Below are 26817 nucleotides of genomic sequence, written 5' to 3'. Positions count from 1 at the left end.
CTGGCACCATCCAGGCCCAAAAGGCTGTGTCTGGGACAAACAAGCAGGAAAGGCTCACAGAGGCGCCCTGGAGGATTTTCACAGCATTTCTGATTCGCTGTTGATGTTGAGCTCTTCTTAAACCCTATGATTTGGCAACGACCAGCTGGAGTGGGGGTGCACGGCCAGCGTCCCTCTCCTGATAGTCTCCACGGCGCGGGGCTCTGCTGGGCAGGCCTCCTGGGCCCAGCTGCCTCATCTGTATTCCCAGCGCGAGCCTTTGGCTGGCTCAGTGATCGAGCTCCAGGTAGGGGTGAGGGACATTTGCATCTCAGAGCAATGACTCCTGGTGCAGAATCAATTAGAGGTGGGGAAACAAGAGGCAGGCAGACCAGCTAATTACAAAACTTAACAGAATTCTGCTATCATGGCAACAGCAAGAGAGACGCATAAACCCTCGTGTTATTCTTTTTTTACGTTCTGAAAAAAAAAGAGATGTTATACATCACTGTGTCTATGAAGACAGGCTCTGATTCAAGGCATAATGGAATCTATATTATAGTAGGATGCTTTATGATGAGGGCTTTGCTGTCTCATCAAATATATGGGAGGGGTAACTGAGATGTGGGATTCACTGAAAGGGTACATATATTACTGGTATGAAGAGCCATGAGTTTGTGGCTAATAGGCTGGATGCCAGGGCTATGTCTGTGGACATACTCAGGGAGGCTCTGTGGGAGGCGGCCCTTCTGAAGGATGGGCGAGTGATGCTTGGCCAAGGCCCACCCACCTCAGCACACATGGCCCAGACAACGCAGGAGCCATGGGGACTGGAGACCAAGCAGACACATCTCGATGAGGAAGTGGACATAGGTGTGACATCCAGTGGTTTAAAAAAATAACACAGAACAGAAGAAACCAAACAGAACGAACTTGAGATGTGAAATCTGTACGAATGTGCAATGTCTACACCAGGACAAAAGGAACGCCTTGCTGTGCCCTCCTCCATTTGTCTGTGATGATGCTTGTCAGGTTTTACACCATTTGAAGCATCTATGCTGTCTCAGATAAGACTGTGGGGACAGACTATTTCTCCTGATTACTTCCGCTATACTTTTAAGAGCTTTAAGATAGCACAGCGCATCCATCATATGTTCTGTTTTGATAACACTGTTTGAAAACAAAATTAAACAGGAGCTGAATAATGGGGCAGCTGCCAGACACACCTCAACAGGGAACTCAACACAGGGAAGAATGGGGCGGCAGCAGCAGCCAGACCCTTCCCCACTTTCCTGTCCCGTCCCATTTGGGTGGGCTTTGTCAAATCCTCTTCTGCACCGAGGTACCATGGCCCTGGCCCCACTTCTGGCCCAGGCCCTCCCAAGGCAGACAGCCATCCAGGACAACTTTATCATCAGGCGTTTAATAAGCACTATTGCATGGCACAGTGTTAGCTCATCCATTTCACTTAAAGTCTCAAACTTTATATGCTGTTAAAGTTCCCTCTTTAGCTCTTAAAAGGCGGCTATAATGAGATGTGCTTCACTCTCCCTTCCTACCACTAATTCTTTTATATCTCTGCTCAAGGATAGAGCCCCAAAATTACACACCATGCTCTGAGCGGGGTTTCATCAGGCCTGTTAGTCAGCATTTACTTGAAGACACTAAAATATATATAAATGCCCTCAGTGCCCACGGGCACTTTCTCCATCTGTGGACTTCGTGGTTCCAGTTGAGCAGGAAAGGGCTGGCCGCGCAAATGGGAACGTGTGTGTCTCCGGTGCAGAGAAGGGCAGTGAGTGACGTGAAGCGACGGGACCCAGCATTGCACTGGTGCTTTCACCTGGGCCTCAGGAAAACACATAGTGATGCAAAGGGTGACTTACTCGTTCTTGTCCAGCTGTGTCCCAGATGAGGAATTTATGTAGTTCATTTTGGTACTGGACAGTCTTGGTCATAAAAGATGCCCTACAAAGAGAGACCTAAACGATCAGAACACAGGTATTTAAACCACGTCACCAGCCCGAGTTGGAAACATTGCTTAGACCCCACAGTTCTCACACTCCTGCTCCACACTACATTCTGACTGTGGTCCTCTTTGGAGTATGAATGAGACACTCAGATGCTGGCTGCATGCTCTAAGATGGAAGGGTTCTTTGGCTTGTGGCTGCCTAAACTGTGTGACATCAAAAGAACCATGAGATAATTTGATAATCCAGACATTAGCCTCCCTTGTAATATACTCAAGCTGTTCTTCAGAAAGATGGCACCATGGGAAAACTTTTGTGAAAACCTGTGTGTCCAGGAAATGAGTGTACTAGTAATGAGCAGTAGGTCATTTGGCTTTGTCCTCAGCCCATTCCTAAACCAAAGGATCATGTGAAGAGCTAGTGTTAGACTAGGGTTAATAAAACTAAAATACCAACAAGAAGCACAAAGACTCCCAATCACCACCTCTGTGTTTCAGTAACAGATCGGCCCCCCACTGGTTGTCCTGCTAGGCCACCCCAGTCCTGGGTGGAGAAGGAATGCTCCTGTACAGGTTTTCCTGCTCTCTGCGAGGGACTGCTCCATGCAGGGGCCTCTGAAGGCAGGGCCAGGGGCTTGTGCTTTTGGGACAACCTGTGAGGAACTGTGGAACACGTGCCTAGACCCTCTGGAGGCTCCTGGATGAAGATTCTAGAGGCCTGTCCCAGGCCAGCGCTAGCTCCAATGCTACCTTCTACTCTCCCAACCCACCAGAAAGCTCCCTGCTGGGAAGTCCTTTGTCTCCCAGCCTCCTCCGGGCATCCCAGTCTGGCAGAAGAACCCAGGGATGATTATGTCTTCTTTCCCACTGAATAAACCTTATGGGGCTGAGGGTCAAGCTGTGCTCTTGGAATCACACCCTCATCATCCTAATCAGGACAATGAACTCAATGGCTAGACATTTTCACATATTCTGAATCTGAAATATCTTTGAAGAGATTCAAGTAGCAGTTACATAATTTTCAAGAAAGTGCAAGCTGAAATCAATAGAATGACTTTCTGAAGCATTACTGAGCTTAGGTAAGTATCAGAATCCTTAGTTAAAAAACTTTTTACACTTGCCATGGTTAAATCAGGACGTGTACCAGGACTTCTCACTTTAAGGAAGATCTAAGCCTTCACACGGAACACAGCCTTGTCTGACTCAATGAAACTAAGCCATGCTGTGTGGGGCCACCCTAGACAGGTGGGTCATGGTGGAGAGGTCTGACAGAATGTGGTCCTCTGGAGAAGGGAATGGCAAACCACTTCAGTATTCATGCCTTGAGAACCCCATGAACAGTATGAAAAGGCAAGATGATAGGATACTGAAAGAGAAACTCCCCAGGTCAGTAGGTGCCCAATATGCTACTGGAGATCAGTGGAGAAATAACTCCAGAAAGAATGAAGGGATGGAGCCAAAGCAAAAACAATACCCAGTTGTGGATGTGACTGGTAACAGAAGCAAGGTCTGATGCTGTAAAGAGCAATATTGCATAGGAACCTGGAATGTGAGGTCCATGAATCAAGGCAAATTGGAAGTGGTCAAACAAGACATGGCAAGAGTGAAAGTCGACATTCTAGGAATCAGTGAACTAAAATGCACTGGAATGGTTAATTTAACTCAGATGACCATTATATCTACTACTATGGGCAGGAATCCCTTAGAAGAAATGGAGTGGCCATCATGGTCAACAAGCGAGTCTGAAATGCAGTACCTGGATGCAATCTCAAAAATGACAGAATGATCTCTGTTCATTTCCAAGGCAAACCATTCAATATCACAGTAATCCAAGCCGATGCCCCACCCAGTAACGGCGAAGAAGCTGAAGTTGAACGGTTCTATGAAGACCTATAAGACCTTTTAGAACACGCAAAAAAGATGTCCTTTTCATTATAGGGGACTGGAATGTAAAAGTAGGAAGTTAAGAAACACCTGGAGTAACAGGCAAATATGGCCTTGGAATACAGATTGAAGCAGGGCAAAGGCTAATAGAGTTTTGCCAAGAGAATGCGCTGCTCATAGCAAACACCCACTTCCAACAACACAAGAGAAGACTCTATACATGGAAATCACTAGATGGTCAACACTGAAATCAGACTGATTATATTCTTTGCAGCCAAAGATGGAGAAGCTCTATACAGTCAGCAAAAACAAAACCGGGAGCTGACTGTGGCTCAGATCATGAACTCCTTATTGCCAAATTCAGACTTAAATTGAAGAAAGTAGGAAAACCACTAGACCACTCAGGTATGACCTAAATCAAATCCCTTATGATTATACAGTGGAAGTGAGAAATAGATGTAAGGGACTAGATCTGATAGATAGAGTGCCTGATGAACTTGTGACATTGTACAGGAGACAAGAATCAAGACCATCCCCATGGAAAAGAAATGCAAAAAAGCAAAATGGCTGTCTGGGGAGGCCTTACAAATAGCTGTGAAAACAAGAGAAGTCAAAAGCAAAGGAGAAAAGGATATAAGCATCTGAATGCAGAGTTCCAAAGAATAGCAAGGAGAGATAGGAACGCCTTCCTCAGGGATCAATGCAAAGAAATAAGAGGAAAACAACAGAATGGAAAACACTAGAGATCTCTTCAAGAAAATTAGAGATACCAAGGGAACATTTTATGCAAAGATGGGCTCAATAAAGGACAGAAAATGGTATGGACATAACAGAAGTAGAAGATATTAAGAAGAGGTGGCAAGAATACACAGAAGAACTGTACAAAAAAGATCTTCACGACCAAGATAATCACGATGGTATGATCACTCACCTAGAGCCAGACATCCTGGAATGTGAAGTCAAGTGGGCCTTAGAAAGCATCACTACGAACATTATTTCAAATCCTGAAAGATGATGCTGTGAAAATGCTGCACTCAATATGCCAGCAAATTTGGAAAACTCAGCAGTGGCCACAGGACTGGAAAAGGTCAGTTTGCATTCCAATCCCAAAGAAAGGCAATGCCAAAGAATGTTCAAACTACCGCACAACTGCACTCATCTCACACGCTAGTAAAGTAATGCTCAAAATTTTCCAAGGCAGGCTACAGCAATACGTGAACCATGAACTTCCAGATGTTCAAGTTGGATTTAGAAAAGGCAGAGGAACCTGAGATCAAATTGCCAACATCCGCTGGATCATGGAAAAAGCAAGAGAGTTCCAGAAAAACATCTATTTCTGCTTTATTGACTATGCCAAAGCCCTTGACTGCATGGATCACAATCAATTGTGGAAAATTCTGAAAGAGATGGGAATACCAGACCACCTGATCTGCCTCTTGAGAAACCTGTATGTAGGTCAGGAAGCAACAGTTAGAACTGGACATGGAACAACAGACTGGTTCCAAATAGGAAAAGGAGTACGTCAAGGCTGTATATTGTTACTGTGCTTATTTAACTTATATGCAGAGTACATCATGAGAAATGCAGGGCTGGAAGAAACACAAGCTGGAATCAAGATTGCCAGGAGAAATATCAATAACCTCAGATACGCAGATGACACCACCCTTATGGCAGAAAGTGAAGAAAAAAGTCTCTTGATGAAAGTGAAAGAGGAGACTGAAAAAGTTGGCTTAAAGCTCAACATTCAGAAAACTAAGATCACGGCATCTGGTCCCATCACTTCATGGGAAATAGATGTGGAAACAGTGTCAGACTTTATTTTTTGGGGCACCAAAATCACTGCAGATGGTGACTGCTGCCATGAAATTAAAAGACACTTATTCCTTGGAAGGAACGTTATGACCAACCTAGGGAGCATATTTGGAGAAGGAAACGGTAACCCACTCCAGTGTTCTTGCCTGGAGAATCCCAGGGACAGGGGAGCCTGGTGGGCTGCTGTCTATGGGGTCGCACAGAGTCGGACACGACTGAAGCGACTTAGCAGCAGCAGCAGATAGCATATTAAAAAACAGAGACATTACTTTGCCAACAAAGGTCCATCTAGTCAAGGCTATGGTTTTTCCAGTAGTCATGTATGGATGTGAGAGTTGGACTGTGAAGAAAGCTGAACACCGAAGAATTGATGCTTTTGAACTATGGTGTTGGAGAAGACTCTCAAGAGTCCCTTGGACTGCAAAGAGATCCAACCAGTCCATTCTAAAGGAGACCAGTCCTGGGTGTACTTTGGAAGGACTGATGCTAAAGCTGAAACTCCAATACTCTGGCCACCTCATGCAAAGAGTTGACTCATTGGAAAAGACTCTGATGCTGGGAGGGATTGGGGGCACGAGGAGAAGGGGACGACAGAGGATGAGACGGCTAGATGGCATCACTGACTCAATGGACATGAGTTTGAGTAAACTCCGAGAGCTGGTGATGGACAGGGAGGCCTGGTGTGCTGCGATTCATGGGGTTGCAAAGAGTCAGACACGACTGAGCAACTGAACTGAACTGAAGCCTTCAAAAAGCCTTAGTTATTGTGAAGATGAAATGATATGATATAGTGAAAATGCTCTGCAAATTATAAAGTACTGTCTCTAAACAAGGTATTATTATTGTTATTACTATTAAAGGCAGCACCAGGAAATGTCTTAGTTTAGACTTTGCTATATTAGTCCTAAGCGCTTGCAACTCAGTCCTCCATCAATTATGGCTGTGCTGTCAGAGGTACAACAGGCACCGGGCCTATAAACGGAGCCAGAGCATCCAGCATGCCCAAACTAGCTGCTCAGAGGGCAAGAGGAGAAATATGCTTCACGGAGACAAAAGCTGAGAGAGTTACACGCAACGTTAAAAGGAAGTGTTTCGCTTCTGGGATCAGAATTCACTGAGGTCCAAACTACCTGCCAACCATCTCCCTTTTACTGAGAGTATAGATTCATGACTCAGACAAGTGGCAGCTACTATGAATGTAAGGATCTTATGGGATAAAACCCAACTTCCGGTCTGTGACCTTAGACCACCCATCCCTTCTCTCCCGTGGATGCTCTCAACACAACTCCTTCACAACTCCTTGTCATGCCTCCACATCTATTGGTCTCTTGTCCTTGTATTGCCAGTGTCACTGGCCAAACTGCCAATTCTTTAGGGGTCTTATCTGTCCTGTCTCAACCACCCAGGACAGCCTCTCTCCCTGCTTATTCTGCACACAGGTGGAGTGGCTGTCCCGCTGGACGAAAAGTCCCCAAGCCAGGACTGGTGTGGGGACGATCCTATGTCAGCTGGGCCCACCCCAGGCCTCTTCTTCCACCCAGCAACAATCCCACACTCCTATGACTGACTGTTTTCCAGCCCCCAGCCACTGCCTGCCACCCCTTGTTCCCAGGCCAGCAGCTCGTTTCTTCCTTCTCAGAGAAGACAGAGGTTATAAGCCCAAGCTCCGCAACATAGTCCCCAGTCAACCCTCCCACTTGACAATGAACTCATTTCATTCACACCAGCTGTAACCCCCACTTTTCTGATTCTGCTTGTCTTTATTCACCTATCACCTCGGCCCTGACCATGAGCCCAGCACAACCCGCCTAGGCCACTGCAGACATCAAGCCGGTCTCCTTCCCCCAGACTTGAATCCTTCTAATTGTTCCTGCTTCTGACTTCACGCTGACGGTTCCTTTTCTGTGAATACTTTCCCCTCTGGCCAAACGCTTCTCAGGCTTTAGGTCTTAGCTCAACTGCCAAGTCACAGAAATGTGTGTGGTCCACCCAAGCCAGGTGGCTTCACATCTCAACTTCACCCTGCAACACACACCATCCCATTTTGTCCTCAGCGTGTCTGCCACAAGGCCTGTACAATGTCTGCCTGGCTTATTTGTCTATTTTTAAATTTATCTGTTAAATGCCAGGAAGTATGGACCTTGCGGTTCAGGTCTTCTTCTGTAACAGGGGCATCTTCCTCACCTCCCTGCTGGCTACCCTAGAATTCTGACAAAACATCTACTATGTTGCTATAAGCCACCTGGCCTTCCATGATGTCCACAGTTTCAGGGAGTCTCAGCCAAGCGCTCCCCGGAGCACACAATGAGAAGTACTTTTGAAGCGCAGAGACAGCTGAGATTAGAGGCAACTCGGGGGGCTCTTGAGCCAGGAGTGTGGCCTCTAGGGGGTGGGGTGGGGTGCCACCAGCAGGGCTGACCACGCCCAGGGACATCCTCACGACCTGCTCCCGCTCAGCCATTAGGCCAGCTCCCAGGCATCTTGCCGGAGATGGGTTCTCAGAACCCTGCTAAGGAAGCGGCAGCGATGCTGGACGGGGCCCAGCGCAAGTGGTGGTGATGGGACAACCAAACCCCTCCTCCCCGCGCCCCCGAAGCCTCTCACTGCAACAGGCATCTCTATGGATTTCTGAGAACCAGAGGGCTTGGCCTGTCACACCAGTAAGGACCACCTCTTCCCCATCGGCACTTGGATTCGGCTGGACTGATCTAGAGTGATGACGCTGGGGCTTGGGGTAGGCATGGGGCGAGAGGCGCACTAGGCAGAAGGCCTCCAGCATGGCCCACGCTTCAGGGTTTCATCTGCGGAGGACATGCTCTCCTGAATCTGACTGACTGCAGCTCTGCTCCACCGTCGGGACACTTCATCCCTGTCCCCACACTAAAGGCAGTGAAGACAGGGCTTAATTTCACTCCACCCTCACAGCAGTCTGTCTCCAGTTCTGAGTTCTCAATCAGAACGTGGTGTCGGCCTTCCATGGAAACATTGGTCTGCAGCTCTTCTTTGTTACTTTCATCCACTCTGAGAGAACTGTCTGGCTCTCCATTTTATATTTAATCTACACTTGAACTTTAGTCCCTGAGGTAAATTCAAAATTGGACCCTCATCTTCAAGCGGGACCACTACAATTTCTCCCTCCCAGCGTCACTCCATCCCAGGATCACTCCTTTAATGCTCAAGTTAAATGACACGGACAGTAGGATAAGTTCATATCTGGCTCTCTGAAAAACAGGCAATGGCTTCCTGCCATCCAAATGACACATTTTTATTTTCCAGCCTGCCATTTACCTGTCTGACACCCTTATTTTTCACTACTAAACCATCTCTCTTCACTCTGTCTAGGCAGATCTTATTACCTCTTTAATCTAAAATCCCTACTAGCATTATTTCCTAAAGCTAGATTGCCTTTCATAAACTTCTCCATTTTTTCCAGACATTCCACATCACCACAATCTTTGGTGGGAGCAGGAGTTCCCAATCGAAGTACTTGCTACAAGGGGTTTTAAAAACGCCTTTCCTTTACCTGCAGTGGACTCGCTGGGCTTCTGCAAAACACAGGTATGACCTGGCTCACAGTCTAGTACCCCTGAGCCCTTTTCTTGGAATGACACACAGATGCTGTCATCCTCATGATGGTGAAAGTGAAAGGTGCTCAGGCGTGTGCCACTCTTTGCAACTCTATGGACTCTACAGCCCATGGAATTCTCCAGGCCAGAATACTGGAGTGGGCAGCCGTTCCCTTCTCTAGGGGATCTTCCCAACCCAGGGATCGAACCCAGGTCTCCTGCATTGCAGGTGGATTCTTTACCAGCTAAGCCACCAGGGAAACCCCCTCATAACGGTATGTGGTGCCTTTTAATGAGTGTCCATAACCTCAGCTCTGTATGCAAGTTCCAGAATCTCATGTACCTTTAAACTCTACCGTTTCTCAGACTCACGAGATCTACCATTTCTCAGACTCATGAGGTCTAAGGGCTGACGTGCCATTTCGTACCACCCTGCAGAGGGCCCCCTCCTGGGCAGCTCCACCCACCTGCACCAGAGCTGTGGGTGCACACGAGATGGTTGAATCCGCAGGCTCATTCACGGGTCACCCTGAGCAAATTCTCCAGGACCTTTTACACTGCTGTCATTCTAAGACTGTTTGTGAAAATATTTAAACTCAATGAAGACACTACTCTAAACCTAAAGATAATTAAATTTAACAATGAAGAGTTCAGCATCTCTTTTCCTAAGTTTGTTAAGAATAAGTTAACCCAACAGGAAAACCATTTGCATCACATACAGTAAAATCAACAGTCACAGGAAGGAATGAGCTGCCCCGACTGGGTGGTCATAATGGTGAGTGCTCTTCTCGTCCACCATACGTGTGGCCCCACTGAGTCCTTCGTGTGAGCCTCCGGGGCAGATCTGATTTGTCAGCACCAGTTTGTAGACAAGGCGTGGAGGGGACGGAGAAGGACAGCAGCACAGCTAGGACCCTCGTCAGGCAAGACCTCGAGCCTGGTCTTGGAACCATAGCACCACAGGACCGTAGTGCGCCTGGGGGGTGACTCCCTCAAATACATGCGAGCAGGAATCCCAGGCAGGCAGAGTGAGTGCAGCCTCATCCCTGTCCCCAGGAGGCTCACAGGTAAAGCCACACCTGAGTCCCTAGGGCAGCAGTGACTCCAGGTGTGGGAGGCTGGATGACCACCCCACCCCTCCACTCCCACCCTAGAGGATGGCCACATTCCAACCCTAGAACCTGTGAATATGTTACTTCCCACTGCAAAAGGGGCACCTTACAGATACAATTAGGTTAAAAATCTCATGTTGGGGTAAGGATCCTGGATTAATGAGACAGTCCAACATAATCACAACAGTCCTTAGAAGGAGACCAGAAGTTGGAGCCAGAGATGGTGATGGAACATGGAAGGAGAGAGCAGGACTGTGTGCCCTGAAGATGGGTGAAGGGCATCTTCCGGGGTGCTGCTCCCTTCCCCTGTGTTGTGAGGAGCTCTCTTGCACTGGAGCTTGTTCTCCAGAGGGTGCTGGGCCTGAAGTGACCAGGGGCCCACCACCTGGCCTGGTTTCAGGGCCCTGGTGTTGGGGGAGGAGAGCCATGCCCTGCTTCTCCCCCCAGCCTTCTGGTTTGTTACTATTCTGCACTCTTAACACCTGACAATAAACATTGTCCATGCCAACAGAGGCTGGACGACAGGACGCCCCTGGAAGCTGGAGGTCAAGGAAGCCAGTTCCCTCCTCACAGCCTCAGGGTAACCAGCTCTGTCAAGACCCCGGCTTTAGCCAGCGAAACTGATTTTGGACTTCCAGAACTGTAAGATGATAAATTTGCTATATTTTGTGACAGCAGCAAACAGAAACTACTACACCAGGGAGGACTTCATGAGAAGGGCTGAAGTTTGAGCTGAACCCAGAAGTTTAAGGGGGGTGTCTGCCCAGCAGAGGCCCAGCAACAAGACCCGAGAGGGGGTGGGGACACATTCTACAAGAGAAAAGGCAGGAAGAGAAGCAGAGAATGATGAAAATGTGCAAGAATGCCAGTGGTTCTGCAGGGCGAGCCTGGTGAGGCAGGGCTGGGGTGGTAACCACATGAAAGGCTCCGGGTAGGGTGGGGGCAGATGGGGGGTGAAGGTCTACAAGATGCTGCACCTTCACACTGATAAGCCTCGGCTCTGTGAGGCCCTGTTTCCTGTTCATCAGGATCTCCCAAAGGCCAGGGTGTCACCATCACCATTTCTGCCATATTCGTGCTCCAGTGCTCTTACTTACTGCTGAATGGTGTAAAAAAATTCATTCTTCTATTTTTTTTTTTAACTTAAACTTGTCTGAGCATTAATACTGGTAAAATTAAAATCCCACAGGATTCAGGGACTAGTTTTGTATTTTCTAACACACAATGAAATACTTCACAGTATAAATTTAAAACTTCCACCTGTGCACTGTGTGGAGTCATCCGAAGGGTGATGTTCTGGGAGAGACAGCTGAGAGTGCGAGGAGCCCCAAGGGGAGGAAGGGATGGTGTCACCAGATCTGTTTGAAAGCTGAATTCTGGAAGTGCGCAACAGATACCTTCCGCCAGATACCAAGCCCTTAATAATCCATGGGTGAGTGAGATGGAAGTCTATTTTTAAAGACCTTACGGGGCAGAAGTGGAGATGGAATTCTAGGCAAAACCCAGGGAAACTGAGCATCGCTGAGTGCTCGAACAAGACGGACAGAAATGGAGGTGAGCTCTGAGGCCATGAGAGGGTCCTGAAGAAAGATGGGGTTGGCTTGATGGGTGTGAAGGGATACCATGAGGCTGACACCCTAAAGCCACAGGTGTGGGCTGCTGAGAGGGACAGTTCTAAGAAGTTTGAGGCAGGCTTCTGGCTTAGGCAGCGGTGTGTGTGATGTGTGATTCAGGTATTTCCAAACCGTAGTCTGCGCCTTGATTTTCAGAACAGGCAACATGCTCACGGGCTTCATGACCCACAGTGCATACAGCGGGTGCGCTGGACTGAACTCTCCTGCACATCCTTCTCTCCAGCCACTCAACTCCTCGCCCTGGAAACTATCTCATCTGCTTCTCAGGTTGCCTTTCTGATACGCCCATGGTTTACACAGAATATGTGTATGCAGTTTCCCCCGCAACCTTCTTTATTAGCACAGATGGTAGAACATAAAACACACTTTTGATTCTTTCATCCTGTGCTACAACCTAGGAGGTCATCCAGTGTAAGTACAAGAGGTTTTCTCAAGCTGGCCTTTCCCCCTGTATCACATTCTATCGAGTGATTATACTATAAATTATATAATCAGATACCTACTAATCAAGTGCTGCAATTACTAACCTTGGACAGTTACTGCCCTTGTTGTCTGAAACTTACGTGAGTAAGTTTATCTGAAGGATAAAGTCCTAGAAGTAGGATTTCTGGGCAAGGATATGAGACAAGAGCATTCTCACTAAGCATGCGGGCTTTTTAGACAGACTACCCGCTCTGCTTATTAGTTTTGCCACCAACTGGGCAAGTCAATTAACCTCTCTTTGCCTCTCAGTTCTCTCATTTGAAAACTAGGAATAACTTCAGTACCTAAAACACAGGAATTTAAAACGCTTTAAATTTTACCCAAGTAATATTAATGAACAATAACATGCAGTATAGGGTTTGATGTTTCACATTCTCGTGTAACTACTGTCTAAAACAAGATACAGAACATTTCCCTAAGCCCAGAAAGTTTCCTTATGCCCTTTTCTAGCTAAGTCTTATACCTACCTCAGGCAAACCATTTTTGACCTCTACTTCACAGATGATTTTTGATTGGCCTTTGGTTTCCTATAAATGGACTACCAGGGAAGTCCTCTCCTGACCTGACTTTAAATTTAAATTTTATTAGATGAGCTTAGTGGCTAACTGGATGCAGTGGAGGAAGGATCAGTAAATGTGATCACAATTTTGAGGAGTTATCTTGGCTTTCCAGTTCCCCGCCTGGACCCTTTGCCCTGGTTACAATCACCCAATGTCCAGCGAAGATGGGGACTCCCTCAGAGAGGTTTCTCTGGGCTCGCCTGTGGCCTCAAGTCTCCACAGCTGAGAGCCCACGGGCCCGTCTCCAGCAGCTCCCCCAACTCCTGTCTCTGCAGAGATGGACAGCAGCCAGGGGTCCCTTCTCTCTTATGAGTGGCTTGTCACTGTCTCAAGTTGCATTCATTTAGGTTTCTTTGTGAGCTCAGATGTCTAGTGTGCTTTTAAAAATTAATTTTGCTTGTTTTATTTTTTGGACGAGAATCTTCTGACTTCTTATATCTGAACTGTGAGTGCACAGGGCTGTTTTAAGAGTTAAGTGACCACATGTGAAGAATGGAATATGATACACATTATCACTATTACTTGCGGCATGGAGTGCTTGTACCAATTTCCACTCAGTGGTGGACTCACTGACAAGGCAGCTGAGGCCTCTGGGACGAGAGGGTCGGGAGAGGAGGTCAGAGGCAGACACGTGGTGTCCAGAGTGTGTCTGTAGTGACACAGCAGGGATACACAGTCACTGGAGAAAGGGGATCTTCTTAAAGCTGTGAGTGTGAATGAAGTCACCTGGGAAGACCCAGGACCATGGCAGAAACCCTCCCTGCTTCCACATTTCAGGAGTGGATGCCAAGGCCAAGAAACAGAAAAAAGAGGACCATCCCATGAGGTAGGAAGGAGGAGAATCAGAACTGTATGCCAGGTAACAAGAGGCTCTGCAGTGAAAAAAGTACGCCAAATATTTCTAGAGAGGACAAATACAATAAAATGGCCATTCATGAGTTGATGTTACACTCAGAAACAGTGGTTTCAGTGAAATAACAGGGCAGAAGATGATAAAGAGGAGGATCTGAAATGAATCAGATTGGTAAAGAGAGATGATGGCTGTATTCAACTATAAAAATCTTATAATTAAAGAAAATTTTTTTTTACTGCACAAATAATTAAGGGCTAGGCACTGAGGATACACCAGTGGTTATTTTGGATAAGGTTCCCCTTCTCATAGAACTATGGAGTGGTGGGGTCAGACAACAAGTAAGTAAATAAATAGAAAAATGACTATAGTTTTCAATATTTACTATGAAGATAACAAAACATTGTATCATAACAGTGATTAGTATGGTAATTTCAGCAAAACAAACAAACAAACAAAAGGTACACTAACAAAAAATCAACAGTATTCTAGAACTTTAGAAAAATAATAACTGAAATGAAGAACTTCATAGATAGGTTTAAAATGAGATTAGAATTAGTTGAAAAAGTGATTAATAAACTGGATGAAGGGCCAGGAGAAAATACCTAGTCTAAGGCATGGAGGGAAAAAAAAGGAAAATATAGAAAAGAATGGAAGAGGCACATACACAAATTCTAAACTATATGTAATAGCAGTCTGAGAATGTGAGGAGAGAAAATGGAACAATATTGAAGAGATAATGGTTGAGAATTTTCCAACTTGAAAGGCATCAAACCACAGGTTCAAGACATCCTATGAACCCAAGCAGAATGAATAAAACAAAAATCTCACCTAGGCATATCAAAGATAAGACTGCTGGAACCTAAGGCCAAAAAGGAAATCTCAAAGGCTCCCAAGAAGAAAATGACACGTTAATATTGAGACAGCAACAAGACTAACACCTGACTTCAATCAAAACAGATGAAGTCATATGAAAATGGGATACATTATATTCAAAGGCCTGCGAGGCAATAACTGAAAACCGAGAATTCTGTATCTAATGAAAAGAGGCCTCAAAACATGATTGTAATCTGCCAAAATAGCTAAAATTAAAAACAACTGATGAAAATGTGGAGCCAACGGACTTTTCATGTAGTGCCGGTAGGAACGGAGAAGAGTATGTAAGCACTATGGAAAACAGCAAGTTCTTATAAACATGCCTTAAAACCTACTGCGGTGCCAGCGTTCAAGACGGCCCTACGGGTGCCCGTGGTGCGGATGTCCTTGTGTGTCCCCGCCCACAGCGAGTGAAGCTGTCCCCTGTAACCAGGAGGATATCACGGAAATGAAGGTGAGGTCACAGACATTGTGGCTTCCACCTCGGGCTCCAGTGTTGGGAGGACACTCAGGCAGCCCTATGGAGGGGTCAGTATGGCAAGAGTCAGAATAGCCAGCTAAGCTGCTCCTGATTTCTAACCTTCAAAATGTGAGACAGTACAAATTCATTGTTGTTTTAAGCTGCTAAGCTTAGGGTAATCTGTTATACAATGATAAGAAATATGCTCAAAAGTATATGCTCTTCAGGTATATGCTCAAAAGTAATGTGTACAATGCAAAGAAATAGAGGAAAACAACAGAATGGGAAAGACTAGAGATCTCTTCAAGAAAATCAGAGATACCAAGGGAACATTTCATGCAAAGATGGGCATAATAAAGGACAGAAATGGTATGGACCTAACAGAAGCAGAAGATATTAAGAAGAGGTGGCAAGAATACACAGAAGAACTGTACAAAAAAGATCTTCATGACCAAGATAATCACAATGGTGTTATCACTCACCTAGAGCCAGACATCCTGGAATGCAAAGTCAAGTGGGCCTTAGGAAGCATCACTACAAATAAAGCTAGTGGAGGTGTTGGAATTCCAGTTGAGCTATTTCAAATCCTGAAAGATGATGCTGTGAAAGTGCTGCACTCAATATGTCAGCAAATTTGGAAAACTCAGCAGTGGCCACAGGACTGGAAAAGGTCAGTTTGCATTCCAATCCCAAAGAAAGGCAATGCCAAAGAATGTTCAAACTACCACACAATTGCACTCATCTCACATGCTAGTAAAGTAATGCTCAATATTCTCCAAGGCAGGCTTCAGCAATATGTGAACTGTGAACTTCCAGATGTTCAAGTTGGATTTAGAAAAGGCAGAGGAACCAGAGATCAAATTGCCAACATCTGCTGGATCATGGAAAAAGCAAGAGAGTTCCAGAAAAACATCTATTTCTGCTTTATTGACTATGCCAAAGGCTTTGACTATATGGATCACAATAAACTGTGGAAAATTCTGCAAGAGATGGGAATACCAGACCACCTGACTTGTCTCTTGAGAAACCTGTATGCAGGTCAGGAAGCAACAGTTAGAACTGGACATGGAACAACAGACTGGTTCCAAATAGCAAAAGGAGTACGTCAAGGCTGTATATTGTTACCCTGCTTATTTAACTTATATGTAGAGTACATAAGCCCAGCGTTGGGCTGGATGAAGCACAAGCTGGAATCAAGATTGCTGGGAGAAATATCAATAACCTCAGATATGCAGATGACACCATCCTTATGGCAGAAAGCAAAAAAGAACTACAGAGCCTCTTGAAGAAAGTGAAAGAGGAGAGTGAAAAAGTTGGCTTACAACTCAACATTCAGAAAACGAAGATCATGGCATCTGGGTCCCTTCACTTCATGGCAAATAGATGGAAACAGTGACAGACTTTATTTTGGGGGGCTCCAAAATCACTGCAAATGGTGACTGCAGCCATGAAATTCAAAGAAGCTTTCTCCTTGGAAGAAAAGTTATGACCAACCTAGACAGCATATTAAAAAGCAGAGACATTACTTTGCCAACAAAGGTCTATCTAGTCAAAGCTATGGTTTTTCCAGTGGTCATGTATGGATGTGAGAGTTGGACTGTGAAGAAAGCTGAGTGCTGAAGAATTGATAACTTTTGAACTGTGGTGCTGGAGAAGACTCTTGAGAGTCCCTTGGACTGTAAGGAGATCCAATCAGTCCATCCTAAAAGAAATCAGTCCTGAATATTCATTGGAAGGACTGATGCTCAAGCGGAAACTCCAATACTCTGGCCACCTGATGGGAAGAACTGACTCATTTGAAAAGACTCTGATGCTGGGAAAGATTGAAGGTAGGAGGAGAAAGGACACAAGTCTGAGTAAACTCCAGGAGTTTACTCCACACACACACAAATGTATACAATTATTCAAAGCATCTTTATTTATAAGAGCTTAAAACTGGACTCCATTTAAATGTCCATCAACAGGAGACTGGATAAACAAATTGTGGTATATTCATACAATACAACTGAGCAATAAAAAGGAACAAACTCCCGATACATGCAAAAACATGGATGAATCTCAAAAACAGTATTGTGAGCAAAAGAAGGCAGCACAAATGAGTACATATAGTAAGATTCCATTTATATAAAGTTTAAATATATTTACTCTACCGTGATAGAAGTCAGATGGCAGTTAGGTTGGCGAGGCAAGGGTGGATACAGCAGGAAGGGAGCTTTCTGGGGTAAGAGAAATGTCCTATAGCTTGGTGGCACTTGAACACAACATAAAGACTAGCTAAATTATATTTTATTGTATGTAAATAAAAGCTCAATTTAAAAAAGATGACATAAAGACATTTTCAAACAACAACAACAACAAAACCAGCACCAGAAGAGTACAGTAAAGGAGATATGAAATGGTGTTTCTTCAGAATGAAGTAAATAACCCCAGATGGAAGGCCAGAAATGCAGGCAGGAATGTAAAGCAACAGGAAAAGTAACGTGAAAAAAAGGGACAGGAATGGTGCCTGTGTAGCAATAATAAAGATCCTGCGAGGTCTGGAATTAGCGAGGTAAGAGCATACAACCCAGGAGACAGAGAAATTAGACTTGAGATTCTTGCGTTGTTGGAATGTGGTGAAAGGAACTTACATTAGACTGGGATAAGGCGAGGATACATAAGATGATGGCAAGAGTAAAGAGTTAAAGCACAACTAATGAATGTATTTAGTTGTTCTTTAACAACTAAATGGCATCACCATTTAACAGCATCACTGACTCAATGGACATGAGTCTGAGAAAACTCTGGGAGACCATGAAGGATAGGGACGTCTGGTGTGCTGCAGTCCATGTGGTTGCAAAGAGTCAGACATGACTGAGAGACTGAACAAGAATGTGTAAGTACCAAGATAACTAACAGTTCAGAAACATGGCATTAAAACCAAAACAAAATTCAATCCAAAGAACACAGGACCAGGTAAATAAGAAGCAAAGTGTAAAACTGCTGTATTTAAACACAGATACACCAGTAATTATCTTAAAAGCAAAATTAAATATTCAAATTAAAAGTCAAAGTTGAGAGCTCTGGAGTCCAGACTTGGTGGTGGTACCTGCATGGGGAGGACCCTCCCCAACTGATCAAGCAGAAAACCGCTGGCTGGACGACGGGGTCTGGGGCTACCACTGTGCTGGAGAGGGAGAGGGGGTGCCCTGGGAGGAAGATGCTCCAAAGGGAGCCTCAGATGCACACATCAAATCCGCTCAAATCCAGAGTCACTTTACAACCACTCACACATGGCGGTGGAAGGGGGGGGGGGAGGGGGTGGGCTGCAAGGACAGCAAGAGTGGAATACTGTAAAAGCCAAGCAGAGATTTCAGCGGCTGCCAACTGCAGGACAGGAAGAGTTGGGAGTTTTGATCCTTAGGCCACATTTCAGAAGTAAAGACCGTGCCCCCAGAATAAGGATATGCCATGAGGCTAAATACTCCAATGGAACCATCCTAACAGAGTGTAAAACCAAACCTGAACAAGTTCAAGGGGATACTTAGCACTCCTTAGCAAAAGATAATATAAAATCCCCACAACAACATATCTTTTGCAGCAGTCAGTATACAACAATAATTAAAGAAAAACTACTACAATTGCAAAGAAATGTGATCCAAGGTCAAGAGAAAAAAAAAAGAGTAAACACCAATAGATCATGAGCTGATCCAGATGTTGGCACTAGTAGACATATGCTTTAAAAGCTGTTATAAAGGATTTAAAGAAAAGGAGTCATATTGAGTGAACAGATAAGCTTACAAAATATGAAAAAAAACACCAAATAAAGATTCTAGAATTAAAGACAGTATCTGAAGTGAAAAAAATATACAGGATGTGCTTAAAGGCAGTAGAAGGATCAACTGAACTTAAAGACAGATCAACAGAAATAATGTGATCCTAAGAATAGAGAGAAAAAGATGGAGAAACAGAGTGAAACAAAACCTAGGCCTCAGTCACCTGTTTGAATAATACTGAACGGTTTAACACACAGATAACTGGCATCCTACAGGCAGAGCAAGAGAATGGGGTAGACAAAATATTTAAAGAAATGATGGTTGAAAATGTCCCAAGCCATCGTATTTCTGATCCAAGCAACTCAGTCACCCCAGAGGATAACAAGCACCTAGTACACAACAGTGAACAGCGGGAAGACAAAAGACAGTGAGACCCCAGAGCATACAAAGACCTCTGGAGAGCACAGAGGACTCTGTCCCGTGCTCTCCTATGACCTACATGGGGAAAGAACCTAAAAGAGTGGATCTATGCATAGGTATAACTGATTCACTTTGCTGTAAAGCAGAAAATAACACAACATTATAAATCAACTACACTGCACCAAAAATTAATTTAAAAAAATAGAGATCTTAAAGCAGCCAAGTAATAAAAAGATGTGTTACATACAGAGGAACAATGCTAAGGATGATGACAAGCCACTCAGCACAAACCATGGAGGCCATAACACAGCAGAATACCATTTTCAAAATGCTAGAAGAAAAAAACCTGTACATTACACCTCCAGGACCTATTTATTGTATAACTGGAAGTAGGTACGTCTGACACCTTCACTGACTTCACCCATGTAATATACAGCATGGTGACTACAGCTAATAATACCATACTGTACATTTGGAAGTTGCTGAGTAAACCTTGAATGTTCTCATCCCAAGGAAAAAAAAATTTCTAACAATGTGTGGTGACTGGATGTTAACTAAAGTTATTATGTTACTACTTCACAATACCTTCTAATATCAAATCATTATGCTGTACAAAACAAAATACAAAAAGGGGGAAAATTCCAGAAATCTTTACCTAGCAAAAATATCCTTTAAAAGTGAGGATGCAATACAGATCTTTTCAGAGCAACAAAAACTGAGGGATCTGTTACCAGTAGCCCTGAGAATAACATGAAATGCTGAAACAGTTCTTTAGGCAGAAGGGAAATGACATCAGATGAAAAGTCAACTCTAGAAAGGAATGAAAGGACATGGAAACAGGTAATATGTATGTCAATAAAATGAAATGAGTTTTGCACTTCCTTTTTTCCCCTACCCTGAATAATTACTCAATCTCAGAGTCACTGTTAGGTGGGCCAAGCAGGGAGGTACATGTGGCCAAGGGGTGGGTTGGCCCAGCCTCATGGAGCCAGCATGAGGGCTCAATGTTACACTCTTTTATACCAAGCAATCAGTTGTCTTTTAATGACACTAGAGAGATAACAGTTGGTTGTCTCTTAATGCCTTTATTTACAGTAAAATAGCCATCATTAAAAAACACTGAAACAGTCTCTAATTTAGAGAAAAGTTACAAATACAGAATTTACTTATCCTGAGCCATTTGAGAGTAAGTTGCCTCATTACCTCTGAACATTAGTGGACATTTCCTACAAACAAGATTATCTTTCCTACAAACATAAGCAGAATAAGATAATCAAAACTGTGAAATTAACACCAACACATTACTACCATCTAGTCCTCAGAGCCCATTTGAGTTTTATCAGTTGTTTTAATAATATCCTTTGTGGTTCAAAACACATGCTGTATTTAGCTGTCATGACTCTTGAGTCTCCTTCAGTCTGGGTCCACTTTTCAGTCTTTCCTTGACTTTTTAAACTTTGAGACTTTTGAGGATTATACACCTGTCATTCTGAGAACAGTTTCTCAATCTGGATTTGTCTAATGTTTACACATGATATGATTATACAGTAATAATGATTAATGTAAATTAAATTCAATTAATAGGATTCTGGTGTTATAATAAAGTATGTTCATTTTTTTACTTTTGATACTCCTTCAAGACTGGAGCTTAATTCTGTACCCTGTGAGTTTGGAATGGGCTTATTAGTAACTTCCTTCCAAGGGGTCATAAAACTACCTCAGATTCTTCTTTGCTCTCTACTGGGTCACTTGCCTGGGGAAAGTTAGCTGCCCTGCTGTGAAGACACTCATGCAGCCCACTGGAGAGGCCCACATGGTGAAGATCTCAGAAACTGAGGCCTCCAGCCAACAAGCTATGTGAGTGCACCATCTTGGAAGCAGATTCTGAACCCCAGGCCAAGCTTTCAAATGACTGAAGCTCTGATTTGACTGGGACATCTTGACTGCAACACCACAAAAGGCCCTGAGTCAGAACCATGCCAGATAAGCCACTCTGATTCCTGATTCACAGAAAATGTGGATTAAAGTTTGTTGTTTCAAGTGGCTAAGTATTGGGATAATCTAAGTATTGGGATAATTAGTTACTTAGCAATTGATAATGAGCACAGTTATCCACCACATTCACAGAAAAATGGTGGTAAGAAGCCATATCATCATCTAAAAAGATGCAGAAAAGTATTAAGACAAAATTCAAGACCCATTCTTGATTTAAAAACAAACAAACAAACTTTCAGCAAACCAGAAAAAGAAGAAAGTTTTCTTATCTTAACAATGAGCACCCTACAGTGGACATCATACTTAAGGGTATAATGTCAAATGCTTTCTCACTAAGACTGGGAAAAGGCAAGGATATTGCTCACTAGTTTTACTGAACATGGTAGGAGGTTCTAGACAATGCAGCATGGTATTGAAAAAATTAAAAGGAAAAGAAGTCAAACTGACTTTATTCTCAGACAACATAATCATGGATGTAAAAAACTGTAAGGACTCTACAAAACAGTTATCAGAAAAAAGTGAATTTAACAGTATTAAAGTATACAAGGTAAACATGTGAAATTCAATGGTGTTTCTACAAAAAACTGCAGATAAAAATACTACAATTCCATTTACAGTAGTTTAAAAAACATTAATACTGAGGCAAGATTTTTCAACAAGAACATTTTTTTTAAGACTCCTGCATTGAATACAAAATGATGCAGAGACAAACTAAAGGAGACCTAAGTAAATGGAGAAAGACACCATGTTCATGGATCAGAAGACTCAATATTATGATTTATTAAGATGCCAAGGCTACTCAATGGGGATAGAAAGGCTTTCAACAAATGATGCTGGGACAACTGGATAATTACATCAGAAAATAATGAATCTTACCTCTACTTCACAGAATACAGAAAAATTAATCTGAGATGGATCAAAGAACTGAAAGTAAAGCTAAAACTATGATGAAACAGGAGAACATCTTTGAGAACTTACGGCGAGCAGTGCTTGTTTAGAGGACCAAAAAAAGCATGAACCCAGGAAGACCAACTGACAATATGGACTTCGTTAAAATTAAAACTCCTCATTAGAAGACATCAGTAAGAAAATGAAGACAAGCCATGGAATGCAAGAAAATATTCGCAATAAATATATCTGACAAGAGTTCTATTTGTAACATGTAAAGAATTTTTACACGTCTGTAAGAAATAAGGCAAAAACTAAGAAAAAATGGGCAAAAGACTTGAGTAGTGACTTCATAGTGAATGACAAAGAAACACATGCAAAGGTGCTTAATATTACTAGTCATCTGGGAAATGCAGATTAAAGTACAATGAGAGACCACTTTATATCCACCAGAAAAACTGAAGTTAAAAAGACAAGTACTGGTGCGGATGCAGGGCAACTGGACTTCTATACACTGCAGGTGGGAGGGTAAAATGATACAACCAAGTTGGCAAATTCATACTAAGTTATATAAATGCACCTTTCCTATGAACTAGAAATTCTATTCCCAGTTATTTACCCAAAGGAAATGAAAACCTATGACTATAAAGAGAGTTGTAGAAGAATGATCACAGTATCTTTATTCATAATAGCCCCAAACTGGAAACAACCTGGACGTCCATAACCAGGAGAATGGGTAAACAAACAGTTACCTGTTCACATAGAAGAGTATCAGTCACCAATTAAAAAAAAGATTATGATATATACAACAATATGGCTGAATCTCTGAAACATTGTTTTATGGGGAAGAAATAGGACACCAAAGAGTGCTTTTTGTATTATTTCATTTACGTGAAATTCAAGAACAGGCAAATTAATCCACAGTGACTGAAGTCAGCACAGTTGCCACTTATGGGGAGTGGGACTCACAGAAACAAACTTCTGAGATGATGGAAATGTCTGGATCTTGATTAGGGGTAGTTACATGGAATATATATAATATTATCAAATTCAAATCATAAGCTGCTTACAAGAAACCCACCTTAAGTAAAAGATACAGAAAGGTTAAAAAACAAAAAGAGACAAAATACGCCACGCAAATACTGACCACAGGAAATACTGCTGTTATATTAACAGCCACAATTAGACCTCAAGGCAAAGTGCATTGCCAGAGCTAAAGAGGACAGTTCAGATGGCAGAAGGTTTGTATTGTAGTAAGATGTAGGATTCTAGATTTGTTAAGTACTTAATGCAGCTGCAAAACAGATAAAGTATGCCATCTTTTCAAACACATATGAAACACTTACCAAAATCAACATATGCCAGGCAAACTGCAAATTATATCAGTAATAAAGGATTTAAATATGTTCGCTAATTTCAATGTAATTATGCAGTAATCACTAAAAATATTAACTAGAAAATTTCCCTATATTTGGAATTCAACAAACACATCTAAATGATGTTTGGATCAAAGATGAAATCATAATAGAAACTTGAAAATATTCTGAAATGAATGATTGAAATTATATTTTATAAAAACTAGTTTGATCTGGTAAAAGCCATGACTAAAGTTTTAAAACAAGGAATACAACTGAAAATAAGGAGTGAAAATCAATTATATAACTATCTATCTCAAGAAGTTAGAAAAAATTAGCATACTGAACAGGACAGAAACTCTAAAAAATAGGCGCATGGATGGATTAATGAAATAAAGAAGAAAGATTGCAGAGTTCATCAAAGGCAAAACCAGTATCAGAAATGTAAAAGGGGTATGTGTAAAATGTAAACAGAATAAAGTGTTAACATCTTTTTGCCAATAAATTGAGGGAAGTATATGAAAATAATCAAAATCCTTAAACAAACAAACCACAATCTATCAAAATCAATGCAAGAAATGGAAAACCTGAAAATGAACAATCTTACAACTGTGAACGAAATTGACTTCTTAAACCCTATCACACAGGGACAACTCAAAGCCCACATGCATTTTGCTAATCATTTAAAAAAGTCATAGCAGCTTTTTTTTTTTTTTTTTACAAACTCTTCCATAAAAGAGCTTCTCAACTATTAATAGTTTCATCTGGGAAGCAAAACTTTCATACCAAACCTGACATGTACATTACAGAAAGGGATACTTTATGACAATCTTACTCATAAACATACATGGAAGTTCTAAAAAAGAGTAAACTAAAGCCAGTGATATGCAAAAAGAATAATATATCACAATATAAGTGGATTTATTCCATGAAAATTCAACAATTTACCACATTAATAGCATAAAAGAATATACAACCAAGGCAATCGAATAAAAATCTCCATCCACACTTCACACTTAAAAAAAACAAAAACAAAAAACTCCAGCATATGATAAAAAAAGACACTCTGTAATATGCTAAGGTGTGTGTACAAAAACCCTACAGCAAACATATTTAGTGGCATAATAGCGAAAGCTTTCCTGCTAAGATTAGAATATCCAGCATGATCATTTCTATTCAAAACTGAACTAGAGATCCTACTCAACTCAATAAAAGATACAACAAGTTTAAGGATTAGAAATAAAGATTTCAAAGCAATACCATTTAGCACAAGAACAGCAGAAAACTACATTGAAACATCAAACCAGCTGGATAAAATCTGACGAAAGATGTACCAGTCCACTAAACAGAAAAGCAGAAAAAATGCTCAGGAAAAATAAAAAAAAAGCCTAACAAATGGAAAAATACATTTCTATATTCACATATTAGAGATGCAATATCATATAGATGTCATTTCTCTCCAAACCAATCTATAAATTCAATGAAACGTCAATCAAAAACACAACAGGAATTAGTGTCTTGGTATGAAAAAAGAGAACGCTAATGTTCACATGGAAATGTAACAGGCCAAGAATAGCCAAGAAGTTATTGAAGAATAACACAGAAGTACTCATGCCACTGGACAGAGAGACTTATTACACAGATAGAGGAATTAAACTGTGACACTGGCACAGGGCCAAAAAAAAAGGACTAATAGTTTCTTTCAAAGATCACTGACTAAGGCAAAAAAACCCCAAAAAACAAAAAAACAACTGTACTATGGATTTTATAAGATGCAGAAGCAAAATATATGACAATAATAACACTACGGATAAGCAAGGAGAAATGAAAGCATACTCCTGTAAGGTTCTTATACTATATGTAAAACTGTCTATTATTTGAAGAAAGAATGATAAAGAAGTATATTGTAAATCAAAGCACAACCACTAAAACAACAGAATAGGTACAGCTAAAAAGCCAGTAGCAGAGATAAAATGGAACCATTAATATAAGGGGTGAGTAGAAAAATACAGCAAGACGGTAGATTTAAGCCAAACAATATTGATAGCTATAAAAAATAAAAATGGTCTAAACCAGTCCTGTACAACAGAGCCTTCTACAAGGAGAACTTGAATGGTAGCTAGTGTGACCAAGGAACTCAAGTTAAAATTTTAACTTAAGTTCAGATAGCCACATGCAGCTACCTACAACTGTATTAGACAGCTGGTGCAACTACTCCAATTAAAACACGAGACCCATAATGCTGTCTGTCTGCAAAAACTCACTTTAGATATAAAGATAGAAATAGGTTAAATGTAAGTGGATGGGAAAAGATATGCAAACACTAATCAACATGGAGCTGAAGAGCATGTATTCATATAAGAGCGAGAAAAATTCAGAATCAGGACTGTTACCAGGGAAAAAGAGGGACATTTCATGGTAGCAAAAGGGTCACGCTATCAAGAATAAAAACAATAAAATGTATTAATAGATATGTTCAATAGTAAGAGCTTCAAAACATATCAACCAAAATTGATTAAACTAAAAACAGAACTAGACAAGTCTTCAATCAGGGTTGGATTTCAAACACTCTTTTCACTGCAAATGAGGGGGAAAAAATCAGTTAAGTATACAGAAGAAAGGAACAGTGCTATTAGTCAAGCTGATTGTTTAACATTTATAGAACACATTTACAGCAGCAGAACATATTCTTTTCTGCTAAACATGGAACATTCATGAAGACCACATGCTAGGCCATAAAATAAGCGTTAAATGTAAAAAGGTCTGAAATATTCAATGAGTTATATCCTTTGATCCAATGGATTTAAACCACAAATCATAGTAGTTGAAAATTTGTGGAAAATCCCCAAATAATTGGAAGTTAGAAAACATACTTCCAAACAACTAATAACTCACAAGGGAAAGAAATACTTTGAACTAAATGAAAATGAAAATACAATCATCAAAATCTCTGATATTTCACCCAAACCAGTACTTACAAATTTATAGTTCTAATTGCATACATGTAAAAAAGCCTTAAAAGTCAATATTCTAAACTTTCACTTTAAAAAACTAAAAAGGAAGAAATTAAGTCCAAATAAAAGGAAGGAAAAAAATGAAGATAAAAGCAAAAATCAATGAAAAAGAAAAGTGGGGAAAAACAGTGAAACATTAATAAAATGAAAAACTGGTTCTTTGAGAAGACCATTAAAATAGCTAGACAGATTCTAATGACATTAA

General features: G+C 42.0%; 1 protein-coding gene across 2 annotated transcripts in view; it reads right to left on the bottom strand.

Moving 5' to 3' along the window:
- Positions 1–26817, bottom strand: part of RAB22A (RAB22A, member RAS oncogene family) — a 53447-nt gene that overhangs the window by 18884 nt on the left and 7746 nt on the right. For both annotated transcript variants that reach the window (XM_086330941.1, XM_086330940.1), the window contains exon 3: positions 1866–1947. In XM_086330941.1, coding sequence (XP_086187067.1) covers positions 1866–1947 — 82 coding nt within the window. The remainder of the gene's footprint in view (positions 1–1865; positions 1948–26817) is intronic.

The sequence above is a fragment of the Bos grunniens genome, chromosome 13 (genome assembly GCF_055505025.1).
Source record: "Bos grunniens cultivar Pamir isolate PY7600 chromosome 13, Bosgru_T2T1.0, whole genome shotgun sequence".
Taxonomy (NCBI): Eukaryota; Metazoa; Chordata; class Mammalia; order Artiodactyla; family Bovidae; genus Bos; species Bos grunniens.
The sequence above is the reverse complement of the archived record's forward strand: the minus strand, read 5'-3'. Positions and strand labels throughout refer to the sequence as shown.